Source organism: Mytilinidion resinicola (assembly GCF_010093595.1).
Source record: "Mytilinidion resinicola strain CBS 304.34 unplaced genomic scaffold BDZ99scaffold_36, whole genome shotgun sequence".
NCBI lineage: Eukaryota > Fungi > Ascomycota > Dothideomycetes > Mytilinidiales > Mytilinidiaceae > Mytilinidion > Mytilinidion resinicola.
This window is the reverse complement of record NW_022985472.1, coordinates 71882-96374: the sequence shown is the minus strand read 5'-3', so window position 1 is coordinate 96374 and position 24493 is coordinate 71882. Positions and strand designations below refer to the sequence as shown.

Genomic DNA, 24493 nt, shown 5'->3' with positions numbered 1-24493 from the left:
CCTTAGCGGATAGATTTTCTTATTTGGAATTTGTTCCAAGGGTCGATTTAGATCTTCAACAGTTAAATCTCAAATCATACTTTCGTATATCGGGTGTCTGACCAAACTATGCCACACCCTGATCATCAACATAGGTAACTCCCGCTCTTACGATTCTCCTATTCGCACAATCCTCTCAATCGCACGGTTCTCTCGATCGTATAATCCTCCCGCTCTTACAAGCCACCTTTAGTTCCACCAACTCCACCGCGCCGCAGTGTTCGCAATGCGCCTGTGGAGACTTTGATTATAACTCCTTCTATCTCTAAACAATAATAATAAGCCGTGCTGTTGGGTCCACGTTTATAGAGTTTGCATAGACGGACCAAATAAGAGAAGTTTAATCGAAGTATAGTTTATATTCACGCTGGTAATATATTAGATATTGTAATGTTAGATCTAATAGTATAGACTTATAGATGCAAGCAGATGGCCATATTATAGTATCTGTTGTCTCCTTAACTTTACAAAAAAAGCCTTCTCTAACCTCCCTATTAAGGCTTCCTTAGAGAACTGCTCTTTACTAACAATTGATTAACTCTAGGCTTGTCCGCGTATAAGGTAGTCTTCTGGCAGAGGCTAGCTGTCGTCCTCTTTGTCGTCCACGCATGCTTTTTACAGCGCGTTTAAGCAAGCTATAATATCTTTCTATAGAATACTGTGTGTAACAAATAAGGAACTAGGAACTTTGCTAAGGCTTAAGAAAAAAGTAAGAAGAATATAAATATGCGGAAGTATATTTCCACTATTAGGATTCTAAAGAACTACTTTAAGCGTTAAAAAGGTAAGATCTCGCGCAGATTTAAAGGGAGAACTTAAGAAAAGGAATAACTTCGGCTTAGGAGCTCTTGTGCATATAGACTTGTCTAAACCATAGATAAAAAGGCCGGTAATATTAATAATAGCAATATATGCCCCAATCCCTATGCTTAGGAAGTGCCCTATACTTTTGTAAAGATAGTTAAGGAATGCGTTTTTTAATGCTTTAAAGTTTCCTAATATATTTCCAGCTAGAATATAATAAGCCTGAACTAGGCTTATAGATCCGGGCCAACTAGATTCTGGAAAATTGTACTGTTGAAAAGTTTCCCACGCAAGTGTAAATAGCTAAATACTGGTTAGAAAGCGAAATAAGTAGTAAAGCTTCTCGGTAGGTTTGTTTGCCAGAATAGCAAAATAATAGTATAGCCGGCCGGTGGAAGGACTTTTATTAGCCACTTTGCAGTACTAAGCGCGTGCGATACCAGCCTATATCTCTCGTGCATCGTTCTTATTCTCCATGCTCATGCGCCACTAAGCGAGGTCTCCTAAGCATTTAGCCTAGATATCCTCGAATCTTAGGATAAGTTTATAGAGGGAAGATATTATGCTATATATAATCTGGATAAAGAGTTGTATATATTTGTAAGACTAAGGAAAGCACTATAACTATTAGAGGAACGCCTTAATACTATTATTCTATATTCTTTTCAGTATTAAGTGCTTAATTAGAAGATTACGCAGAGATGCTAAGGCAGAGGGATACTAAGTTGCCTTAAAGAAATCTATATACTTATACAGTAAGGTGCAATATAGAGCAATTCCTGCTTGCCAGTAGTAGTTTGCCAATTTAGGTAGAGCGAGAGCAATAATGCTAATACACTTTATCTTAACTATTCCCAGATTAGTGTATATAGACTTGGCTAGAGAGGCCAGTTATTCCTGGGAGAGCGTGCTTTGCTCTGTTTAAAGGAAGTCTGGGTAGCATTAATTAATAACTTATAGCTTGGAAAACTGGGCTAGATTAAGGGTTAGAAGATTAGAGAATCCGGTGGGATTAAGGGTTTAGAGCAATAGGTCTAAGCTGCTTTTAGTAGGTGTGCGGTTATCTAAGTAAGCGTTATCCGTGGAGCCATGCATAGATCCTTCTCGCATGGATCCTTCTCGGGTGGTCCTAATAGAATTGCAACGTGTTAAGTTATCCTATAAGCTGCAGCTACTCGGGTCGGATAAAGGTTGCACTTTGGTCGAACTTTCGTGAGGTCGAATATTAATTAGAGAAGACAATATTTCTAGAATGCAGGCTTAAGGTACTAAAGCCTGACACTAATTAGGCTTAGCAGTATTCTTAGACATTGTGTATTTAGATAATAAGGTAGAAAGCAACCTAAGCAGGGTTAGCCTTGCGAGACTCGGGATATATATATAGTAAGCACTACGGCTCTCTATACCTGTATAAAGTTATTTTCCCCGCTATAATAGAGAGGTTGTAGGAAAGATGCGAACCGGAGGTTTAGGATAGGCGATTGGAGTCGCTGTAACTAAAGGCAAACGCGCATTCTTAGCCTTGCCGGGCGTAACTAGCTCTATATATTACTAAGTCGGTCTTCTCCGTACCAGTGCACGCCTGTAATAACTATAAACCGCGCCTTTATATATATGCATGCAATATGCTTATAACCCTCTCCGCCGTTGGAGCTTTAGAGAGGTCTGCGAGTGAATTAGAGTGCCCTTGTAGCAGTAAATACCTTCCGCCTCCTAGCCCTTTACGCAAATTATTGCGGACATTAACACCAGCGCCTTTATCGTGAACGATTTCGTAATAGTGGTACTCTGCCATATTCTTTACGCCCGCATCTATTATCTTCTTAAGCAGAGGCCCCTCTTCCGGCCTTTATACTCCCACAGGTATATAGGTGGCTGACCGTCCGTCGACGAGCTCGCCGACAGTCTGCATGCCTAGCTTGCCAACAGTCTGCATGCCTAGCTTGCCGACAGTCTGCATGCCTAGCTTGCCGATAGTCTGCATGCCTAGCTGGCCGATAGTCTGCATGCCTAGCTAGCCAACAGTCTGCATGCCTAGCTGGCCGACAGTTTGCAGGCGTCGGCAAGCCTTAGCATAGCTTGCAGTTAAGCTAACAATCCTTGTAAATCACCTATGCACCTCCACAATTCTCTTCAAGCAGTAGTTTTATACTGTTCCCTTTTTGCGAACTACCACTCGTTTGCAAAAGAGAGATAGAGTCTTATCGTCTCAGGCAGGCCGCCAATTAGGCTATAGATTCTTCCCCGCTAAAATGGCTCAATCGGTTACGTGAACTTATGCTTTGTTTTGATACTGATTTTAATTGGAATCTCAGCTTATTTAGGAGCCCTGCGTTATATCAAGCATATGCAGGCTCCTTTAGCTTATTAACTTACTATTATCGGCCCTCGCCTTTTACCTTCCTGCAGTTCGACATTTGCGTCCTTAAACCTAATTATAGATCGCCTATATTCGCATCCACCTTATAGTATTCTAGGGAATTAACTCTTAGGTTATAGCGAGGTAAAGTTAAATCCGCCACTTAAGAAAGACGGACCCTAACTATTACAGGTAGTATATAAAAATAACAAGGTTGTATACATATAATGCTAATAAACATTCTAAGATAATATATTACAGTTTAACAATAAGGTTATTTAGAGCTAATATAAAAAGGATTCCAATAGGAAGTGCAATTAAGGATAAGTGGGAAGATGAAGACAGCAATATGCCACCTGGCGTAATAACGTTGGAAAGGTGCAACACGTCGCCAATATTCACACGCCTTTCTCTACTTACCAAACTATTTCACGACCACGGCGCGCAACTAATGCAGAACCCGTTCTTACAGTCAACTCCTAAACCACCAAATAGCCTGTTCACTAGCCACTTCCCCCAGGAAGATAGCAGCCTCGTGCGACCTTATGTTTTCCGACCGATGGCTACCTTAACTGTACACTTGCGTGCAACATCTCTATATACTACTCGCCGTAACATATTAGAGATGGAGTTACCCGAGTTGCTGCATTGGAATCTGCTCCGGGAGCAGGAAGAGAAAAAAGCTACAATTAACGCTGTGAAGAAGCGACTCCAGACTGCAGAACTAGCGGTACCGAAGACGAGAAATGAAATCGAAGGCGATTATTATTAGAAGGGATGGTAGTAATTAGAGCTAGCAGAGTGGCAGGCAAGATAAATAGAAGGAAGAAGCAGCTTGATAAAGTGTCGAAGAGACTAAAACTTACTTAATAAAAGTTAAGTGTAGAAGAGAAAGTATATAGGCGTAGGGCAGGGCCTCTATATACCCCAACTTGCCAACAAATTGCTCCGGATTACTTTGCTGGATCACCACGCCAGCCCCGGATTACCACGCAGTCTCGACGACACGTCGGATCACAGGTTCGCTGCCAGATCACAAGGAGAGCCTTATTAGATTACTATCGCAATGCCTATTGGCTATGGCGACGTTAATTGCTTATCGGCACGAGCAGGACAACGCTCGTGTAACCTTGTGACCTCCTATCACAACCCTTCTCTTTCCCCCCTCTTCCAATTCCTTCTTGGAAACGTGCTCGCACGCTCGCGAAGTCTTTATCAGCCAATAGAAACCTCCCTCAGCTATTACAACCTCCTCTCGATGCATTACCGCCTCGTCGCCGCCCTCTGAATGCCTATCTCACGGCCTTATATACCCGAGGAAGCCTTAGCTTATAATGCCGATGGCAGCAGTATAACTGTGCCGAAGATAAAATGCCCGAACAACGTGTAGGCAGGGCGATTTAAAGGCAAATTGGGTTTAGAAGGGGAGGAGGCGTTCCTACTATAGATCTAGTTTAATTAGAGGCCGTATAGGCCTCACCTATATATATATAGCCTAGCCAGATTCCTATATAGAATTAATATCTATTGTCCTCCGAATTTTTTATCACGTGACCAGAATTGATTGGCGGGCACGTGACGGGCTCGAAAACTTGCCGAGCCACCCATCTCCGCAATTTCTATCGTGAGAATTTTAATCTCCGTGCCACGCTATCGCTACTATCTACCAAATCACTCCTTATCCTATTCTCGCAATTCCGACATAGCAGATCTCTATTGGTTTCTCAAGCTAGTAGAGCTCCTAAAAAATACGGAGCGCCGTAGCTAGGTTATCCGCGGCGTTCTAAACCCTAAGAGTGTCTGCGACTATATATACCGTATAGCACTTATATACTAAGCAGTTCCTGGAGTTAGTTACAGCATGCCGCTAACTTTTCCTACTAATATTTAATAGTTCGATAAAGAGACGCGGATAAAAGCGGAATATATAGCGTTGGTTCACGATATAGGAGAAGCATTAGTTAGGGATATTGCTTCTTCCAATAGAATTAGTGCAGGTATATAACCCTTGTCCCCTTAACGGATTCTATCTAATATTTAAAAGAGGAGAAATACACTTAAAAAGAAATAGCTCTTAAGTTCCTTACGTGCACTATCCGTGGTACGAATTTAGACTTCGCCGATATAATATTAAAGCTATAGTATAAATACGATAAAGGGAAGACCCGAGCTGCCTTACTAGTAAAGCAAGTTAATAAGCTGGAATATATGCAATAAGCTATAGTATACATGGAACGGACTAGTTATAATATAGATAATTTCATGCAGTTAAAAAAAAAGATTACTCTAACGGAACTTATTCCTCTGCGTAACACCTGCTTACAGAAGTATAAAGAGTTAAAAGCAAGACAATAAGTAGATATTAATATTGTGTTTGTTATCGGTATATCCTATTAATTATTTCCCTAATCTAGCTAATATATCCTTAGGAGGGCCTGGCGTTGGGAAGGGAACACAGTGCGCCCTACTTGCTAAGGAGTTCAATTTCTATCATATATTAGTGGGTGATTTATTGCGAGAGGAAGTAAGGAGCTCGACGTCTCCTTTTCGGGACTTTATCCCGGAAAGTATACAGAAATCAGTTTTGCTCCCAGCTTAACTAACTACGCAGCTCTTGAAAAAGGAAATAGATAAAGCGCAAATGGAAGGAAAAAGCAGATTTCTGTTAGACGGATTTCTAAGAAATATAGAACAGGCGGCGGACTTTAAGCTAAAGGTACTTACTTAATTACTCTTCTATTAAACTTTAACTAACTTATAGCTTAGATCTGCAATTATTTCTTTATACTTTTCTTAGACTGCTTGGAAACAGACATAAAAAAATATTTTAGACACCGATCCGACTTATTAGATAGAATAGATAACAATCCTAAATCTATTATACGGAGACTTGCGACCTTTAAGGAAAATAACGCGCTAATCCTATAATACTTGCAATTATATGGACTAGTATCTCCTGTAAGTAGGCACTCTCGGCAGTGGAATATTACTAATTACTTATAGATTAACTATCGCGGCTTAATTAAAGATGTTTATAACTCTGTCCGCATAATTATTTAAGATAATCTCCAGATGCTAAAATAAGTATAATATAGCTGCTTTTTAGCAGCCGAAGTCTTGCTCTTTCGCTTACCTTCCGAATTTCTCGTTGTTTAGGTCGAACGCTAGAAAGTATAGAGAAAAATCCACACTTCTTTTGTTTATCTAATTATATTAAGCATAAGCCGGTTTAAACTAAAGTAATTCCAAGCTCTCTTCGGTGCCTTTAAACTCCTGGGGAACTTCTCTAAAGAAATATAGATAAAATAGAAGAATATTGCTAATATGCACGCTGTTACTAATAAGGGTAGCCGCCTTATCGGGGTGTTGCTATTTATAGCGCTGAATTCTGTAAGTTATGGAATAAGAACGGACTAGCGCGCAGACTTACTTTATTTAGGTGTAGAACCTAATACTGCAATCTCTAAATATCCCTTTCTCTTATATATAATAAGATAAGAACTACTGTAAATACTATAATCTAAGCTGTTTTTTAGGTTTTTTATATAGCCTTTTAAAGGTTTCTTAGATATAACACCTCTAAGTTAGCAATAAATTATTCTAGCTTCCAGTCTAGCTGGTATTGCAGTGCTAGAGGAGCAGGAATTATATTAAAGAGTAACGAGCAATAGTTTAGAACTCTGGACATTCTAAGTATCTTAACCTTACTCACCTCCCAGCCCTTTATAAGCAGACGATGCGCAGCCTATAATCTTAACATATTCTATATTAAACTATCCTAGAAAATATTAGCGTTTTAAAAATACTATAAGAAATAATAATTACCTCTAAATACTTTTTTACTTCTGTAAAGATCTAATCAACCTATAAATTACTATTTCCTACTTATTAGAGATAGAAGCGTGTATGTTTGTTAATATATATATCTAAAAAACCTGGCGTCCGTAAAGCAAAGGGAGTAGACTATATATACTCCTAACTCCAATCTTTTTTATAGTACAGACGGGTTTAATTAGGGGAGTTGGCTTTAAATTTACAGCACGTTGCTTAAAGAACGGGTCCCTGCTAATTATGCCGAAGAAGAACAGGCCTTAGGGTGGATGTACACGTAAGCTCCTAAGCAAGCTTCTGCTTATATTCGGTGTTTTTCCCTTATTAACTTAGCTTAAAAGATAACCGTGGGAAAGATAACTTATATTTAGCAAAAACCGGCTGGTTAGCATATCGAACACGAATGCAAACCTGAAATGGAATGTTGGACCTCGCGCAGGACTGGCATATTCTATTTTCGCTATATTTGCACTGGAGCTGTTAGTATCAGCGGGTTAATTAATATATAAAAGCTTATACCGCTTTTTTCAATTTCTAGCAGCAGATGCAGGCCTTCGGTTCCCTTTGGGTTAAAGGGGGAGTAATATAAGCTATTTATATAGGCGCAGGTATTAGATAGGGCGCAGTATTACTCGGGCTGGGGTTTGCACTTCTATTAAAGAGTATTATGTTCTGGAAGAGAGGACCGTTCCTAAAGACGTTAAAGCCCTAATCTAGGACGGTGTTATTAACTATATTACCTAAGTTCAACGCTGTAGAAAGACCTTTAATATAGTTGTTAACCTAAAAAGGCCAATTAAATAGGTCGATCTAGGGGTTCTATAGGCTGTTCTATAGATCGGATATAAAGTTCTCTATAAAGGTTTTGCTATTATTTATTAGCTATAAAACGGACAGAAGTTCTATATACGCTCTATTGCTAATAGTATAATATTATTGCCAAGTTTGTAGTATTTGTAGTATTTCCTCTATTCCCGCAGTTGCTAGCTGTTGTAGCAACGTTGCTCTTCGAATCGCGGTAAGGAAACCCCGCCTTATGGAAATATAATAATCTATTCCGAAAAAGTTAGGTAACTTAGTTATTCCTCTGAAATAATAAGGTTAAGCGGCGGTTCCTGTTTTAAAAATCCCGTTCCGCGTCTCTAAAGTACGCCAGACTACCTAATCTAGTTCTCTAGTCTACGTGTCTGTATATAAAGGTAAGGTAGAAAGCTAAGCAACTAATATACTTTCTAATTAACTTTCCTAACATATTATATTGCAAACCACCTTTCCCATAATATGCCTTGTTTTGATTTACGCAAGAACTTCCGATATATCTTCTTAACGTCGACAAACGACTACGCGAAAGGGGTATCTAATTCGTTTCCGCCGTTGGATCTTCACGTGGGCCGAGAGCGATGCCAGCGCCTTATTAGTTCTAGAGCCCGAACTCCCTCCAGCTTATAGCATTTATACTTATTTAGAGATCGAGACGGATGCCACTTCTATAACTAGCGCCGATAACGCTATAACGATTAAATTTATTGCCGAGCTGGATCTTTCTCCGGCATTTAAAAGTAAGAATGTTAGTAAACTCACCCTTCGGCCGAAAGATTACCTAATAACGGTATACAGCTTTGCTGGAGTATTTAAAAGGGAGGAGAGGGACTAAAGCAACTAGACGGATTATAGACAATATAGCTTAAGGGTGTAGGCGAGGAGTTGGGAGATATATTGAGGCAGGGATTGTAAAATGCTAGTAAAACTGCTAGTATTTCTCTTTTATTCTCCCCTACTAGTGTTTTATTAACATGGTATTAACAGCTTAGAAGAGCGAGATGCTCACGCTTGGCTGCCTTTCTCCGCAACTTCTACTTTGTCGGCAACGCGCTTATTAGGTATACATCTATACCTATAGATTCGCAAAAGGTTGCAGCCCGGTCGAAGCTGAAGAAAACCGCACCAGGCAATTCAAACCTTATAAGCTCGGGAAAACCAGCGTCCAGGCGGAACACGGAGGAAAGCGAGAAGGAATATCGGCTAGGCGGCAGTTTAAGGAGGGCTAATAAGGCTCGGTTCTAGGTCTTTCAGTCTAGGTTAACCATGTTGTTTTATATAAGCGTTCAGTATGGACATATAATGTGCGATTATCCTAACCGAGATGCATGTGCTTAATTCTATCTGCTGCTCTTAACCAACTAAATATTATTTCAGCGTGGGGGCGATGCCTATTTGCAACGTGAGCGAATAGATCCCTAATATAGTATAGTTGTTCTATACTGCGGACCGCGAATAAGTCGTAAAGAGTCGCAGGATATTATGCGATTGGCTAATTATATTTAGCGTCGCTTAGCGGGTGCAGCGCAGGTATGCATTATTTCATCCCTATAAACAGGCTAAGGGGCCATCTCTCCGTTTCCCTTTCTCCACCCCCCTTTAGTATTACGTGCTTTTCTTGCTTCACCTTTATTCTACTCTTTAGTATTAGGACTTTGGTCAACAATTTTAAAAGCTAGCCAGACGGTAAAAATATAGGCGAGACGGTACGTAAGTAATATAGTATGCGCGCGTTATACTAACTATAGATCTGGTATAAGTATATACTACTCGCCCAGATAAGTAAAGTAATCTACTACTAATCTATTAATATAAAGATATAAGTAGCCCGGACAAGTAAAGTTATAAGAGTATAATCTAAATCCTTTATATCCTCTACCACCCACTTTGCTCCCAATTCACGAACCGTGGTAGGTTTTGGTTGAACTGCCCTTACTAATCTACGGTTTATTAGGACGTCTACTATCCAGTCTGCAGCTACTCTAGCATCTGTATATTCTTAGGCCTTCTAAGAATATAGAATAGGAGGGATTTATAACTGGCATAGAATAAAGATATAGGTAACTTATAAATTACCAATCGAGATATCACACTAATCCCCTTGTAGACCATTTTATTACTGCCCTCTTCTCCTCCCCTATTTATCCCCCTCTTATAACCTCTCGGTAGCTAAGTACACTAGCTATAGATTTAGATAGAGGGATCTTGCACTCCAGCTTACTAAATAATAGACCGTAACTATTCCTAATTATGCCTGTTTTCTTCCCCTCTTAAGTATATCGCCCGAAACTACTTTCTCTCGATGGTATTAGGTCCTAGTTCGGACTAGGGGTGGGCTTAGAAGCAGTTGCCTTCGGAACGGACTAAAGTAATAGTTATTCGATAGTGCTTAGAAGGGTGGGAGGCAAGGGGGCTGCGGCTTAATTCTTAGGTGCTTCCTACTAAATGCCTTGAAAAACTACAATCTCCGACTAAAACACATACTAATATAATATAATCGAACGCAGTATAATTTCTTACCGCCGGGAAATTAGGAATTATCTATAGGATTAATCTTAAGTAAGTGCTGAAAGAGTTTCACGATAGTAACGCGGGTGAAATTAAACGTTAAGTATATCAGCGGCTCGGTTCGCACCCTAATATTGCAAAGCTGCTGGATACCCGAACGGATGGCTCTATTATTCTCGAGCGAAGCAACTCTATGCCGAAGATCTGTTAAACTTCCTCCGTAAATAAGATACTAATTAGAGCGCTTATGCTTAATAGGCTAGCAGAGTACTCTACTAGCTATTAAGCAGGTTTCCGGGGTAAAATTAGAGGGAAAAGGAGATTATTATAATAGAGGACGGCTATAAGGTAATATAAACACCGGATTAGGTCGGGCTCGCGATCTTATAATAAGCAATTAACGTGGTAAGGAGCTAATAAGATGCAGAAGAAAGATCTAATAAGATTCCTTATAATCTAACGGAATATTAGTAATCCGGTAAGGTAGCTGGTAATATAATAAGCTATTAAGGAAGATAGCAGAGTAATTTAAAAGAGGCTTATAATCTAATAGTAATAGCTATAATCTAACAGTAACAGCGCTGTTACTTTAGAGTATATAAGTAAGCTATACAGCGCCTTTACACCCTTCCTTCTACACTCTACTTATTAATAATCTTCTATTAAGCCTCTTTCTTTTCTTACTTTACTTCTATTCTCCTAATATAGTAATAGTTAATACTTATCCTGGCTTAACGGCTTCTGGTCTTCTAAAAGGCCCTAGAAATAGAGGCGATAATCCGCCGGGCCTAGGCCGTAGTTGCCGCCTTACTTATTTGCACAAGGCCGAAGGCATATTAGAGTATAAGGTTCTATAGCAGTTTAGTAAGTATACTTTTATTATCTTTAGCTTTTTTATACTAATAATAAATAGTTAAAGATAACCTTAATTAAAAGGTAAACTTAGGCTTAATCCGTTAACTATAAGATATCTTGCGCTAATAGATGCATGCTATAGAATGCGAGCACACTATTCTAAAGAACCTTCGGCCGTATATAGTAACTTTTAATTATCTAAACTACGCTCGATATAAGCCTATTTTTAAAGGCCCGAAGGGAGTTCTAATTAATCTTAGCCTCCAGGAGTACTTGCGGATTAACCTGTCTAAGCCTATCTCTAACTCTAACCGCAGGTACGCTTTAAGGCTCCCAGCTCTCTTTAAATAAACATCGGGCAAGCGTATTACCTACTAGAAAAATGCTAAGGTAAATATAAACACCCAGCAGGCTTATAATAACTGCCTGGCGGAGTTCTCTGGCCTATATTAATAGGCGGACTGCGTCTAGGCTCGGAGCTCTACGGGTGTACTATAGTGAGGTGCCTGTATAGAATACTATTAGCAGGGTAAAGAGCAGACTTACTTCTTTTACAGTATATTGCTCTAATAATTTCTTAAAGACTAAGCTAACAGACTGCAGAGGATTAGGAGCCCGGTACAACTTGCAATACTAAGAGATAGCAAACTAACGCTGGGCGTGCTTTTACTTGCTCCCTTTAACCTAATCTATAGCCAGTTAACCTAGATTACCTTACTTAGGCTGTTAACCTTCCTGCGCAGTTAATGCGGCGTTGTAGCGCTACTATAGGGTTCTAAGGCTTTTCTTCTTCTTAGCCTCCCTTCTTACCTTTTTAATAGACTTGCGCTACTACCTATAAGTCTTCTACACCTGCTAAGGCTTTTTTTAACCTTTTAGTCTCCAACTAAGGCTTCTAGAAGGGCTTTTCTAAACTAATATCTCTATAAGATTTTTATTAAGGTTCTCTAAACCTATTTACTGGCCGTGGACCGCTCGCTTCCTTAGGCGAGATGCTAAAGGAGGATAAAAGTAGGAAAGTTAAGGGCAAGAAGCACGCTCGCAATGTGTTAATAGCGAGTGCTACTCTTAAGCACCCGAAGAAAGACAATTATAAGGGTTCTAGCGGGTCGCGTGGTTATAGGCGCCCAGGTGGTAGAGCTGGAGGTGTTGCGGGCTAGGCTCTCTATTAAAGAAGCATCGGTGACTCGAGGTGCTGGAAAAGTGTTAATTTAACTTAGTTTAGACTCCCCTTCTAGCTAAAGCTAGCAGTATATAATTGCGATAAGGTAACGAAAAATCCGAATAATCCTTTTACTTAATCTTAATAACATCCCCCTAAGTGGCGTATAACCCCCTGTGCTGCACGAAATATATTGTTTTATATAAAAACGGAAAGAAGCTAAATTTAGATATAACTGCACAACTTCTATACTTAAACAATACTATTCTAATATATCTGCTAGGGCCCTTTATAGCGTTCCTAGGGCCGTTAATAGCTTAATACTAAGCCGACCGTTAACTTCGCTAATCCGCGTTACTTTGTCCTTTAGCACCGATAAACCCGCTTTTACCTCTGCCTCTGCCTCTAGCGCAAGAGTCTTGCGCGGACAACCGCGTTTTTATTTCCCCTTGCCCTTAAGAGCTTTTTCCTTTATAACACGCTTTGTTTTATAGCATTATTATTGTAATATAGCTTTCTAAAGATACGGCCTTGCGGGAGCCTCTGTTAATAAAAGCATATTACTACCCTAAGTCTAGTCCAGTAATAAAACTGTTTTCGGATAAACGGGCTTACAGAGTATAGAACTGATTTTCTATAAATAAAATGCTTACTTAGGAGCAGCTTACGTTTATATCTACCCTAAGGCCTGTTCTTCTTCGGCATAATTAACAGGGACCCGTTCTTTAAGCAACGTGCTGTGAATTTAAAGCTAACTCCCCTAATTAAACCTGTCTATACTATAAAAAAGATCGGAGTTAGAAGTATATACAGTCTACTCCCTTTGCTTTACAAACGCTAGGTTCTTTAGATATATACGTTGGCAGTCTAACCTGGAAGGGAGAAAACGCATATTTAGAGATATAATATATTATTAATAAACTACTGTCTGATTTCGACTTCGAAGTCCGCTCTAAAAAAAAGGCAACTAATTAACCGCTTCGCAACAAATCCTTAAATTACCCTATATATCGGGAGCTTATACACCTCCTAGACTATTAATTATCTATATCTATATTTAGATTGTTTCACAGCCTTAAATATAAACCGCTGTGTCTAATTATATTAGTAAAAATAGGGGAGGGCCGCACTTTTAGGTCTCGCTCCGGTCCACCGTCCCGATAAGCTTCGCTTGGTCGTTACAGTATTCCGCCATATATATATCTTTATTGGAAAGACCTCGTGGTTAGTATATTGTCCAGCACACGGTGAGAGATCTATAAGCCTATAAATATATAAGCTTTAATCGGTATTGCCAGCAAGCACGAGTTTTACTGTAATTATTATTAAATAGTAGTTTTTCGATTTGCTTCTTACCCTAATACAGGTATAGAGATCCTAAAAATGTTAGATAGAGCTGTGTTAGTGGAGTAAATCTATTACTATAACTTTAGTATAGGTTAGTAAGAAGTATATCTTTTCCAGGATTCCCGCCTCGTTTAGCTGCTATCTATTCCCAATTAACGCACTTAACTTAGCCTTTACTTTAATTTCGTCTTATCCTTCGGAAATCTTTGGTTGCATACTTGCGGTAGTTATCTGCTTAGTTGTAGTAATGCGTGCCAAACTATAACATGTTTAACAGAGCGGGGTAGGACTAAGGCCGCGATTTGTATAAAGCAACTAAATAGTACTGGTTAGCAATAATATTATTATTAAGAAAGCAGTATTAGTAGACCTCCTGCGTGCTGGGGCGAGAGTATGCGGGATGCTGCTGGCAAAAGTAAACTATTAGAGTTAAAAGTTTTATTCGAGCTTAGAAGGCCTTAGGAAAATCTCGGTGCTTGTCCTATATTAGGGAAACGATTTCACGTAATACTTTGCAGCAGAACCCTATTTTCTATTGTAATATACTATACTACATCTATTCTAAGAAGAGTATACAGCTGCTCTTTTCTTAAGCAGATACTCGCCTGTATATATAGGGCCCTATTTTAGCTTTTAGTTATTATAGCAGTTTAGAAGAGGTTTAATAATTATTACTATATTAGGAAAGCTAAAAAAGGCAATGCTATATTTCTTAGGAATCGTTTTAAAGTTACTAATCTTTTAACTAATCTTGCTTTTAGCAGAAAGAGGAGGTTCTAATACCCTATGCACAGTGTTTTTCCACCGCCTATTAGTCCAGCGTATTAGGAGATACCTAACGTTAACTAAGATTGTTCCAGGGCTCGGCTTAATATATATAAACTTCCCGCTTTTTTTAACAGCAGCACTTAATATCTTGTTTATTAAATTTATATCTGCTATTTTAAGACCGCCTATATTCTGCTAAAAGAGAAGTATTAAGGTGCTAAAGTTGGAGTGTGCCGGAATTTGTACAACTTTATCGGATCGGACGTAAGGGGCAGATATAGCAGGGTAATAAATAAGGCTGGACACGAATATAGAGCCTGTATAGTAATTATCCAGTAATTCCTCCGGGGGTAGGTTAAGTGCAATTAATATACACTCCAGCAGTTTGGCTATAAGCGCAGTATAGTTCTAATTCTTAATTAGAAAAAAGTAAGCTCTAAATCGGGAAAGAGACTTACCTTATAAAATTCGTTAGCAAAATCTTAAAATCCTGGCAATTGCTGTTTATTTGGCTAAGAGCCTAATAAATAGTTCTTTAGATCGCCAAAATCGAAACTCTCTTTTATAGATATCTGGCCGCGTGTTTCCTCCTTTTCTACTCCAAAGTATCCCTGCTTAAATAATCGCGGCGTTAGGCAGAGGGCTGCTTTATTATAATCCGAAAGGTTAAAGAATCGTCTAGTCTTTTACTATTATATATTAGTCCCTGCAACGTTTAGAGATTAAGGGTTAGCTTACCTATTTAAAATATGTGTTAATTTTCCCCTGCTTAATTCTATAATTGCGAAGATAGAAGAAGCTAACAGTTCTTAGCGTATTATTAACTTCGGAGACAGTTTGTTAACAATCCTTAATAGACCTGTTAAGAAAACGGCTGAAATTAATAGTTAGAATACTTAAATCTATTTAATATACCTGGATCTTAAGAATTGTAATAATAAATAGAATATAAGATTTAGGTAAATAAGAGATAGCTTTGGTTGCTAGGAGCGGGGTTAACAGCGCGGAAGCAAAAGGTTTTCATCTGGTCGGCAAAGCTTCGGCTATTCTATTAGCCTAAAAGCGACTTTAGCAGATTAAGATAAGTAAGGAATTAATATTTGTTAAGACCTAAGACCTATCCAGTTTATAATTCTATTCTTAATAAAATATTATCGGCCTAAGCTGCAAGGGTTAGTATCTAGTAGTCGCGTGCCCTATATAAAATCTTCTCTGCGCATTTAAAGAAAACTATAGCTTTATTATATTCCCTAATCTTAAGATATGCAAGCAATTTAGAAAGATAAATTATAGTATAGGTAAACCCCTCCCTATTAAAACTGCTATACTTCTATATATAAAGTAATACAACTTCCTATTTCTTAATAGCTTTAAGGAACTTTAAATAGAGATAACAGATTCGAGCTAAAGCGACTAGTGCACGTACGTGTAATAGTTAGTTGCTAATATCTAAGTTGTGTAGTTAACTATATATGCCTTTAAGTTTATTAATAATCGTGCTTGCGTTATTATAGAGCTGTTGTTAGATATTAGGGTTAACTATAGAAACCAGAAATTGTCTAAGCGCCTTTATTATTATAACTTTTTTTCTTTCTCTCTCTACTTCCGAACGTATTAGCTTGTCGGCCTTTTCTAGTAAGTTAAGGTCGCAATATATATCGGCAAGCTCGCACAGAATTCGAGGTCGATTTAGTTCTTAACGATTAAGATACTTAATATATAACTTAAGCCTTTGCCGGGTATCTAAGAATATGCCCTATAATCGAAAAATCTTATATATAGTAACTGTCCTAAATAGCATAATATATCCTTCTAGAGGTAAGAGAAATATAGACGCGGATTGCTAATTATCGATCTTCTAGATAGCAAGTCCGTATCTCTTATATTATACTAAGTTCTCTAAGTGCGAGCGGTAAAGTTGTCTATACCAAGCATGCATTTTCTTACTTATCTTGTCTAACTAATATTGCTGGTAGGATTTTAGCATATATTATTGGTTATAACTTCTATAACAACAACAGAAATCGTGTAGAACGCGCTTAGACTCTTCGAATTTTGCGTTAAGGCGCAATAAAATACTTTGCTAGTAGATTATTTCAGCCTGTAGATATAGGGGTAATTTTCTATTAAAAAGTTCGGCTATAGTTAATAGGGCACTTCGCCGCACTTAGCCAACTTTAGATGCTGCTAATAAAGCTCCGGATACCTCTTCTCTAATATAAATTAGCAGGTTAGTGCGATTAACTTTTTAAAGGGCATAATTTAAGAGTAGGAAGAAATACTGCATAATAAATGTATAGCGGGGATATAACTCCTAAAGCTCGTTCCGTGGTAAAACAAAATAAACCCACTTAAGGGCCTGAATAGACTATAGTTCTTTTTCCTAACTAGTTAGGCTTTAAGATAATTTAGTCTAGAATAAGCTCTAAAGAGAAAAGGCTAGTAAGCCGGTTATTATACTGGCCTTAACAGGTAGCTTATATAATCCGATGGTTTTAAGCACGTAACCTAAGAGAAAATTAAGTAGTTATTAATTAAGGCCAGCTTCTAGACCTGTAATCTGGTATATTATACCGGAATCGCTCTATCGCGCTTGCGGCGACTTTGCACGGACAAATATAAAATCGGGAATTAGAAAACCACCTAAGGCGTGCAGAAGAAGGATAAAATTTTTAATATCTGAAAATCCCTAAGCGTTTAGAATAGGATGTTGCTGTCGCTTCGCTATAAGGTACACTAAACGTAAATCTCTAGTTATAACCACGGGTTGTAAAATCGCGTTTAAATCGCGCCTTACTATATTAAATATGTTTAATATATCCTGGACTACTATTATAGCATATGCCTCGCCCTTTTTAATAGAACCCGGGACTCCGCCTTTAGACGCAGAAGTTTTTTTTAGTCTATTACTTTTGTTACTTTTAGCGTGTCGCTTTATTAAGATAGTAATAGGCTCTATATTAGGTTAGCAACACCGCTAGAATATGGGCTATAATTAACTCTACCTATTTTAGCAAACCTCTTATAGTAGAGAGACTGTTTATTTGCAAAGATTTTAAGTGTTAATTATGCAATTTCTTGTTCTGTTAAGTTCGCCAGCTTTATTCTACTAATACTATGCTTAACAAGGCGCGCTTAAGCTAGGCCGATAGTTTTAGTAAGTAAGCGGAATATATTATTAGATTTTCTGTTAGTAAGCTTTGTATACTTCGATTCCTTATATTTAAGCCGCTCGCGGCGGGCCACACCAGCGACCGCCTAGGAGGCATGGCTGCCACTGGCGAATCCTAATACCTTATCTCGAATTAAAGCAGCAGAATCTAGGAGCTCTTTTAAGTATTAACTAGGTTCTAGCTTATTCGGTTCCGTCCGGCAACTTTGTTCGTCTTATAAAGAGAATAATGCGTAGCGGCATATTAACTTAAAATCGTTAAGCTAATTATTAGGTACACCGTTATAGCCCTCGAGCCATATTTATATAACACCCTCTGGTAGATAAAACTTAATTTGGATTATAGCGACGGCGGAGGATATTAAATTACAGTGCGTAGCTGGATAAGTTTACAGACTTGCTCGAAAGAAGAGAAAAACTAGATAAGTTTAGTAACTTAGAAGGAAAAAGACTAGGAAGGAAAAAGACTAGAAAGGAAATAAACTAGGCAAGTTTAGTAACTTGCTTAAAGGGGAGAGAAACTAGACGCGTTTAGTAACTTCTTAAAGGGGGAAAAACTGGACGCGTTTAGTAGTTAGGCGAGGTTTCCCGTGCGTTAGCTTCTGTAGACCCTTGCCCTTATGCAGCTATATATCACCTTCCGGCTTTTGGATTTATTTAGCCTATCGGAACAAGCAACAGCTAATTATATAAACGCTATACTTCTATTATAACTAAGTAAACCTTAAAGAGATAAGTATTACCTTATACTGTAAGGCTAAGCTTTATTTGCCTATATTAACAACCTGTATCCAACTTACGCCCTATTATAAGGCTATCTTATTAGATCTTTTTATTCCGTCGCTATAGAAGTGCTACTCGTCCGTTTCTTAATATATATAGGAGCTGCAGACTATTAGGAGCCCTAAAAGATAACCGTACTTTTAATTTTAAAATATATAATTAAACTCCTTTCGCATTTAACAACTCTAAAATTACCCACTGTTATAGTGCTGGAATCTAGTGGCGCTGCTACTACTCCAGGGAACTTTTATCTAGTTCTACTAAGCCGGTATGAAATTTTAAGCCTTATTTTCCTCGCGCTAATACTTTATAGCGGAATTATAGTTTCCTACGCCTTTACCTTTAAAATAAAGATTATTAACCTATCTATTATAAATCCATCCGTTATAAAGCTATTTATTAAAACGATAATCTACTTAGATGCCCCCTAAAAGCTCCAGCCTTCCTATTTAGTAAATATATTAGCGGCTTTAAACTCCAGCTTTAGAATATAGTAGGTTCTATATATACTATTACTAAGTTCTACTAATAAAGGTCTAGGGTTAAAGTCACGCTTAATAACAAAGTGTTTCAGCTCGTAGCAGCGCTTATTGCGGCCCTGCTATATTCTGTTAATTATGCACTTAGCTATTACTAGAAGAAGGGTTAATATCGCTGCTCGGAATCTAAATATTCAAAGATTTTCCGATATCTCGCCGGCCAAGGACTTAATAATCCCGATCGTGATCCCTAAAATAAGCTAAAGGACGCCTTCTTTCTCTACTCTTTCGGAAGAAAGATAAAGTGGCCTGAAATTAGCAAAGCAGCTGGCACTTTAATACGCAAACAATAGTTAGGGAAATAGGATTTAGACAGTTACAGTACTATCCTCCTTTAAGCTAGAGAAGCGGAAAACCGAAAGTTGTATAGTTTTTTAATGGAAAAACAGGGGTTCCCGCGCAAGATTTTTCTAGTTAAGAACTATTCCCGGCCTTGCTCCGCAAAAACCCAGATTAATAAGGAAGCTTCTAATAAGGAAGCTTCCGATAATATACCTTCGAAAGCTGTTAAGTCTGCTATACATTTTCTAGATCCGGAAGATAAGTAAAATATAATAGCTCTATATAGAACCTTTATAGATCGTTAGATATAAATAGATAGGGTGTGGGCACAGCAATTGCTTTATATAGAAATTTCGAAAAATATTGTTGTATACGTCCAGCTGCATCCTAAATATATACCTTTCGTTAAATTTAAAAAGTAATCCACTCGCTTCCATCCTCTTATTACAACAAAACCAAAGGTTACCGGAGAGGCGAGCAAGGCGGGCGCAATAATAATACCTCCGGTTAGCGCCCTACTATACCTTAGTAGAATACCTATACTACCTTTAAAGGTTGTAATAATAGCCTTGTAAAATCTTAGAGGTATTAGGTATAGTGCCTAAGGCAATGTTTACTTTCGCCTTAACTTTAGCCTTAAATTATTCACCCTAAAGCTTAGAACCTGTCCACCTCGCCCTATAGATATAGTATTACTTAACCTAGAGCAGAAGCGGAAAGCGGTTAAAAATATCAACAAATACCTACACCCCTCTAGCCCTTATTAGTATACTATTTACGGTATTCTCTATCGGCGCAAGTACCTCTTTTATAGGCCCCGGGTACCGGTAAAACCTCCCTCTCCTTCCCTCTTGCAGGAATCTTCGGCCTTAATATCTTCTGCATCTCCCTCCTCGATCTAAGGCCGTTAACTACGCAAGCAGTATTAACAGTATACTCGACACCCTTATCTTTTCCTTCCTGCTAAATCTAGCAACCCTGGTTTTCGCTACAGGTGTCCTATCCACCCGTTTCGGGTTATTTATAACAGTTATTATAATATATATAACTACTATTTACTGTATTCTTAAGAAGAGGGGCATATTATAGCTTGTTACGACTGATAATTGCACCCTTTCCTAAGTTAAATTTTGTGGAATCGAGTAAATTAACCTATTGTTTAGGTTAGGTAGATATACTTCCCGCATTCGTTTGCTTTATCTAGAGTTCTGCATACTTACCGCCTATTTTAAGTAACTTATAATGCGTGCCTCGCTTAATAATCTCCCTGTTTTCTACTACGAAAATCCTATTAGTATTAACAACCGTCGACAACCGATATACTATTACTAATATAGTCTTGCCGGATATTAAACTTTTAAAAGCTTTCTAAATCTGCGTCTCTATAGTTAAGTCTACCTGCAAGGTGGCCTTATTAAGAATAATAATTAGCGGATTCTTAAGCAGAAGTCGGGCGATTGCAAGCCGCTGGCGTTCACCTCCGGAAAGCTTAACGCCTTCCTCCCCAACTATAGATTTATATCCATCTGGGAACGAGAGAATCTTATCGTGTATAGCAGCAGCCTTACACGCTTTTTTAATTTCTTTATTAGTAGCTTCTAAGCGTGCAAAACGCAAATTCTTTATAATAGTTAAGTTAAATAGATGTAATTCCTAAAAAACAATGCCAATTGCATCCCGAAGACTGGATAGACTAACAGAATATATATCTTAACCGTTAATTATAACTAATCTACTAGCTATATTATAGAAACAGTAGATTAGCTTTAGGATAGTAGACTTCCCTTCTTTAGTTATCCCTATAAATACAACCTTTTTTCCTAGTATAGCAGCAAAGCTAATTCCTTTAAGGGTAGGTTTGCGCTAATTATAGGCGAAGTTAACATCTTTAAATTTAATTCTAAATAATATACCGGAGAGCTTTTAAGGCTGTTTTTTTTTTAATAATAGAGGGCTTTATATTAAGGAGCTTAAGAAGTCTTTCTGCACCAATTAAAGTAGTTAAGACACTTTCGAAGGAACCTATTATATTGCGGATTAGACCTATTAAAGAATTCCAATATATAATAAAATTCAACACCCTTCTAGCTGGAATATTTCTAGAGGTCGTTTGCAAAATAATAAAGGAAAGGCCTCTAACAAACCTAAGATGCATTACTAAGTCTTAAAGTGTATGCTTAGAATTAGAGAGAATATTCCACGTATATTTCGCAGAGATAGTAGTTTAGATACTAGTTAAGTAGCGTGCGTATTAATATAATATCCGGTTAAAGGATACAACTATTAACTAGTTTAAAATTAACTTCTTCGCTGTTTTATAATCTTTCCGGGTGTTTTTAAAGTATAATTTCTTCTTTAGATTTTTCGAGGCAGCAAATAATATTTCTATAAAAATATAGAGGATTCCGATAAAAGGGAAGGTAAAGGCCAGGTAAATACTAAAAAAGTAGTAGAAGTACTACAGCAATATAAAGAGGTCGAGGATAATTAGCAAGATAGTAAATAGTATTAAGTCGACAAGATTGCGGAGAGACGTGGCTTGCCCTACTGCTGAATTAATTTCGCTAGTATTATTATTAGAGTAGAAATCTATAGAAAGATTTATAACGTGTTTAAAGGCCAGGCTAATAATCCGCTTATACGTATAATTGGAGATAAAGTCTCCGGCAAGGTTATTTACTATGCCTGCAAAACTTTCGAAACCTAAGGTAAGGGCGAATAGTCCGATGTTCTTCTAAGGAACAACGCGAGATATAGCTTTATCTATAATAACTCCTAATTAATAGGGTTTAAAAGGTTGCAAGATCCGCCTCTATAAGATATTTAAAAGTCGAATAATAAAGCAGCCTATAACTCTCTAGTTATCTCTTAGCTAGAGGTATAGAAAGAATAGCGCAAACCCCTTAATATACCTAAACTACCCGCCTTTTTACTTTAACTATTTCTGCCGTTGCTCTGTAATTTTACTAGATAGAATTAAGCCGTAGCCGGTATTATCGCGGAGAAGGGACTAGGCTTCTTTATCGACGTGCTGCTCGTGACTTCCGAACTGGACTAGGAATCCGTGAACTATTAAAGCAAAGGATAGTAAAGCTTTTAATACGCCTAATATAATCGGTATATTACCTAATCGATTATATATAGAAATCGATATACCGCTTAAAATATAAAGGGCTTCCTTAAATAGAACTTAAATAATAAAGGCACTATAGTAAGGCTGCTATAGCGTAGATTTAGTCCTCGAAATTATAACTAGAAGTAATCCCTAGATTAGGATAGAAAAGAGGATGTTAAAGACGCTATACTAAGGAGGGCCGACCGTGGAACTAAAATAATATATGCCTTAAACGATATAGCTTATAATAAGGGCAAGCATAAAAAGTATTAATATGTATCGTGCCTTAGATCTAAGCGGCATCGATTTTTACAGAGTATAAAAGCCGACGGTAGCAGCTCTAAGAAAATAGAGAATAATAGCTAGGCTATATATATAGTTAAGGACTTATATAGCACTCGGCCGGGATTTAAAGATAATAGCTATAATAAGGGCTAAGAAAGTGCCTCGGCTTTTAGTATATAGAAAAGTAAATATAAAAAGGGATATTTATATAGCGCACGTACTTATAGGTTTCGACTTTATTAGAGGAAGTTAGTGTATTTTAGACTTTAATAGATACTATACAAGCCTTAAAATAGCATATAGGCGGGTATAGTAGTTAGCCTATAGAGTTCGATAAAAAGCAATAGCTTTTCTAGCGCTGCACTTACCAGGTGCAAAGTCTTTAGTATAGGCTAATAGAGCTAAGATAATATAAGACAGCGAATAAATATAATACCTAAGCTAATACAGCTAAGAACTAGAGATTAAATAAAATAATAAGCAGTAGATAGGCGTTCGGCTAGGTTAAAACAAGGCGAACATGCATACTTAGTAAAATAGGGCGAAGGAAGCCTTATATATAATATTTGCGAGACTATATATAGGTGGCTAGTTAGGGAAGAGCGGAAAGGTAGGATTACAGGGTCGGGATTAATAGAGGCAAATAATTAAGTTTAACGGGCTTAATTAGTTGTATATAATTAGTGCAATTAGTATAGGTTGTTAAGTTTAACGGGTTAAGTTTAACAGGCTTAATTAAGCTAACGCATATGCCTAGCTAGTTAGAGAACAGCAATTAGCGTGGGTTATCTAGTTTAATTAAGTTAACGTAGTTAGTGCATACGTCGTATTCTTATTCCAGCCCCGCTTCGGCGGTAATATAACTCCTGCCGAATCTTATTAGTTTAACGCCACTACGTATAATAACCCTTAAGCTTAGGGCCACGGCTTATAATATATAGACCTTTGCTAGGTATAACTTATTTTAGTAGAGGCGGTTTTTAGTAAGCAGGGATATAAGTATAGTATAGTAACGTAGCCTTTTAATAGAAACCGGCAGGCCTTTATAAAAACAGAAGCTAAAAGGCTTACCGCGAATTATACTAGTTGGAAGGATATCCCTGCAGATACTACTGCGGCAATCCTAGAGAATATAAATACGCAGCTAAAGGTTAAGAAAATCCCTAAAATAGATAGTAATCTCCTTAACTGGCGCATGTTACAGGCCCTTAGAAAGGTCCCTTACTATTAGTTTTAATATTATAACGGTTATTATACTATTTCTAAGTAAAGTATTAGTAGCAAGAACTACTATATTATATAAGGAAGCAAGCTAGCTAACCGATTAACCCCACGAGCAGCAGCCCCCGGCTAAGCAGCTATTAGCTTTAAACAGCGCATATAATCCTGTTAGAGTAAGCGCTGCGCAGAATAAACCAATAGCCTATATAAATTCCTAAAAGTAGCTATTAGCAGATTGTTTTTAAACCTAAGTAGTCCGAATATAATACTTATACCTTTCTAGTAGCCTCCGCTTTCCTTATCTTGTATAAATATGCAGGCGTGCGCAGGCCGGAGGCTGCACGCGGTGCCCTAATATATTAATAGCGCTAAGATAAATATTAAAAACAGCAAGTAATAAAGCGCTCTAATACTTAAGTTAATCCTCGCGAAGTTATAGCCGATATTAGCCCCGGCCTAGGTTATACAGCATATATAAGCCTATCTAGTTATTATTATTTGCTGTATAAGCGTTATTCTCTTTGTTTTATTATACTTACCACGCTAAAGGTACTCTCCGGATGCCTCCTCGGCCTTCTCCTTTTTTAAGATACGGTTCTGTAAA

The 24493-nt window shown here is 37.8% G+C and overlaps 1 protein-coding gene across 1 annotated transcript; it reads left to right on the top strand.

The window, feature by feature from the left end:
• Positions 1-3551: 3551 nt before the first annotated feature.
• On the top strand, positions 3552-3974 carry BDZ99DRAFT_483339 (uncharacterized protein; the record flags this gene model as incomplete). The annotated part of the gene is made up of 1 exon (XM_033722566.1): positions 3552-3974. The coding sequence occupies one exon, from the start codon at positions 3552-3554 to the stop codon at positions 3972-3974; it is 423 nt and encodes a 140-aa protein (XP_033568750.1).
• Positions 3975-24493: the final 20519 nt, after the last annotated feature.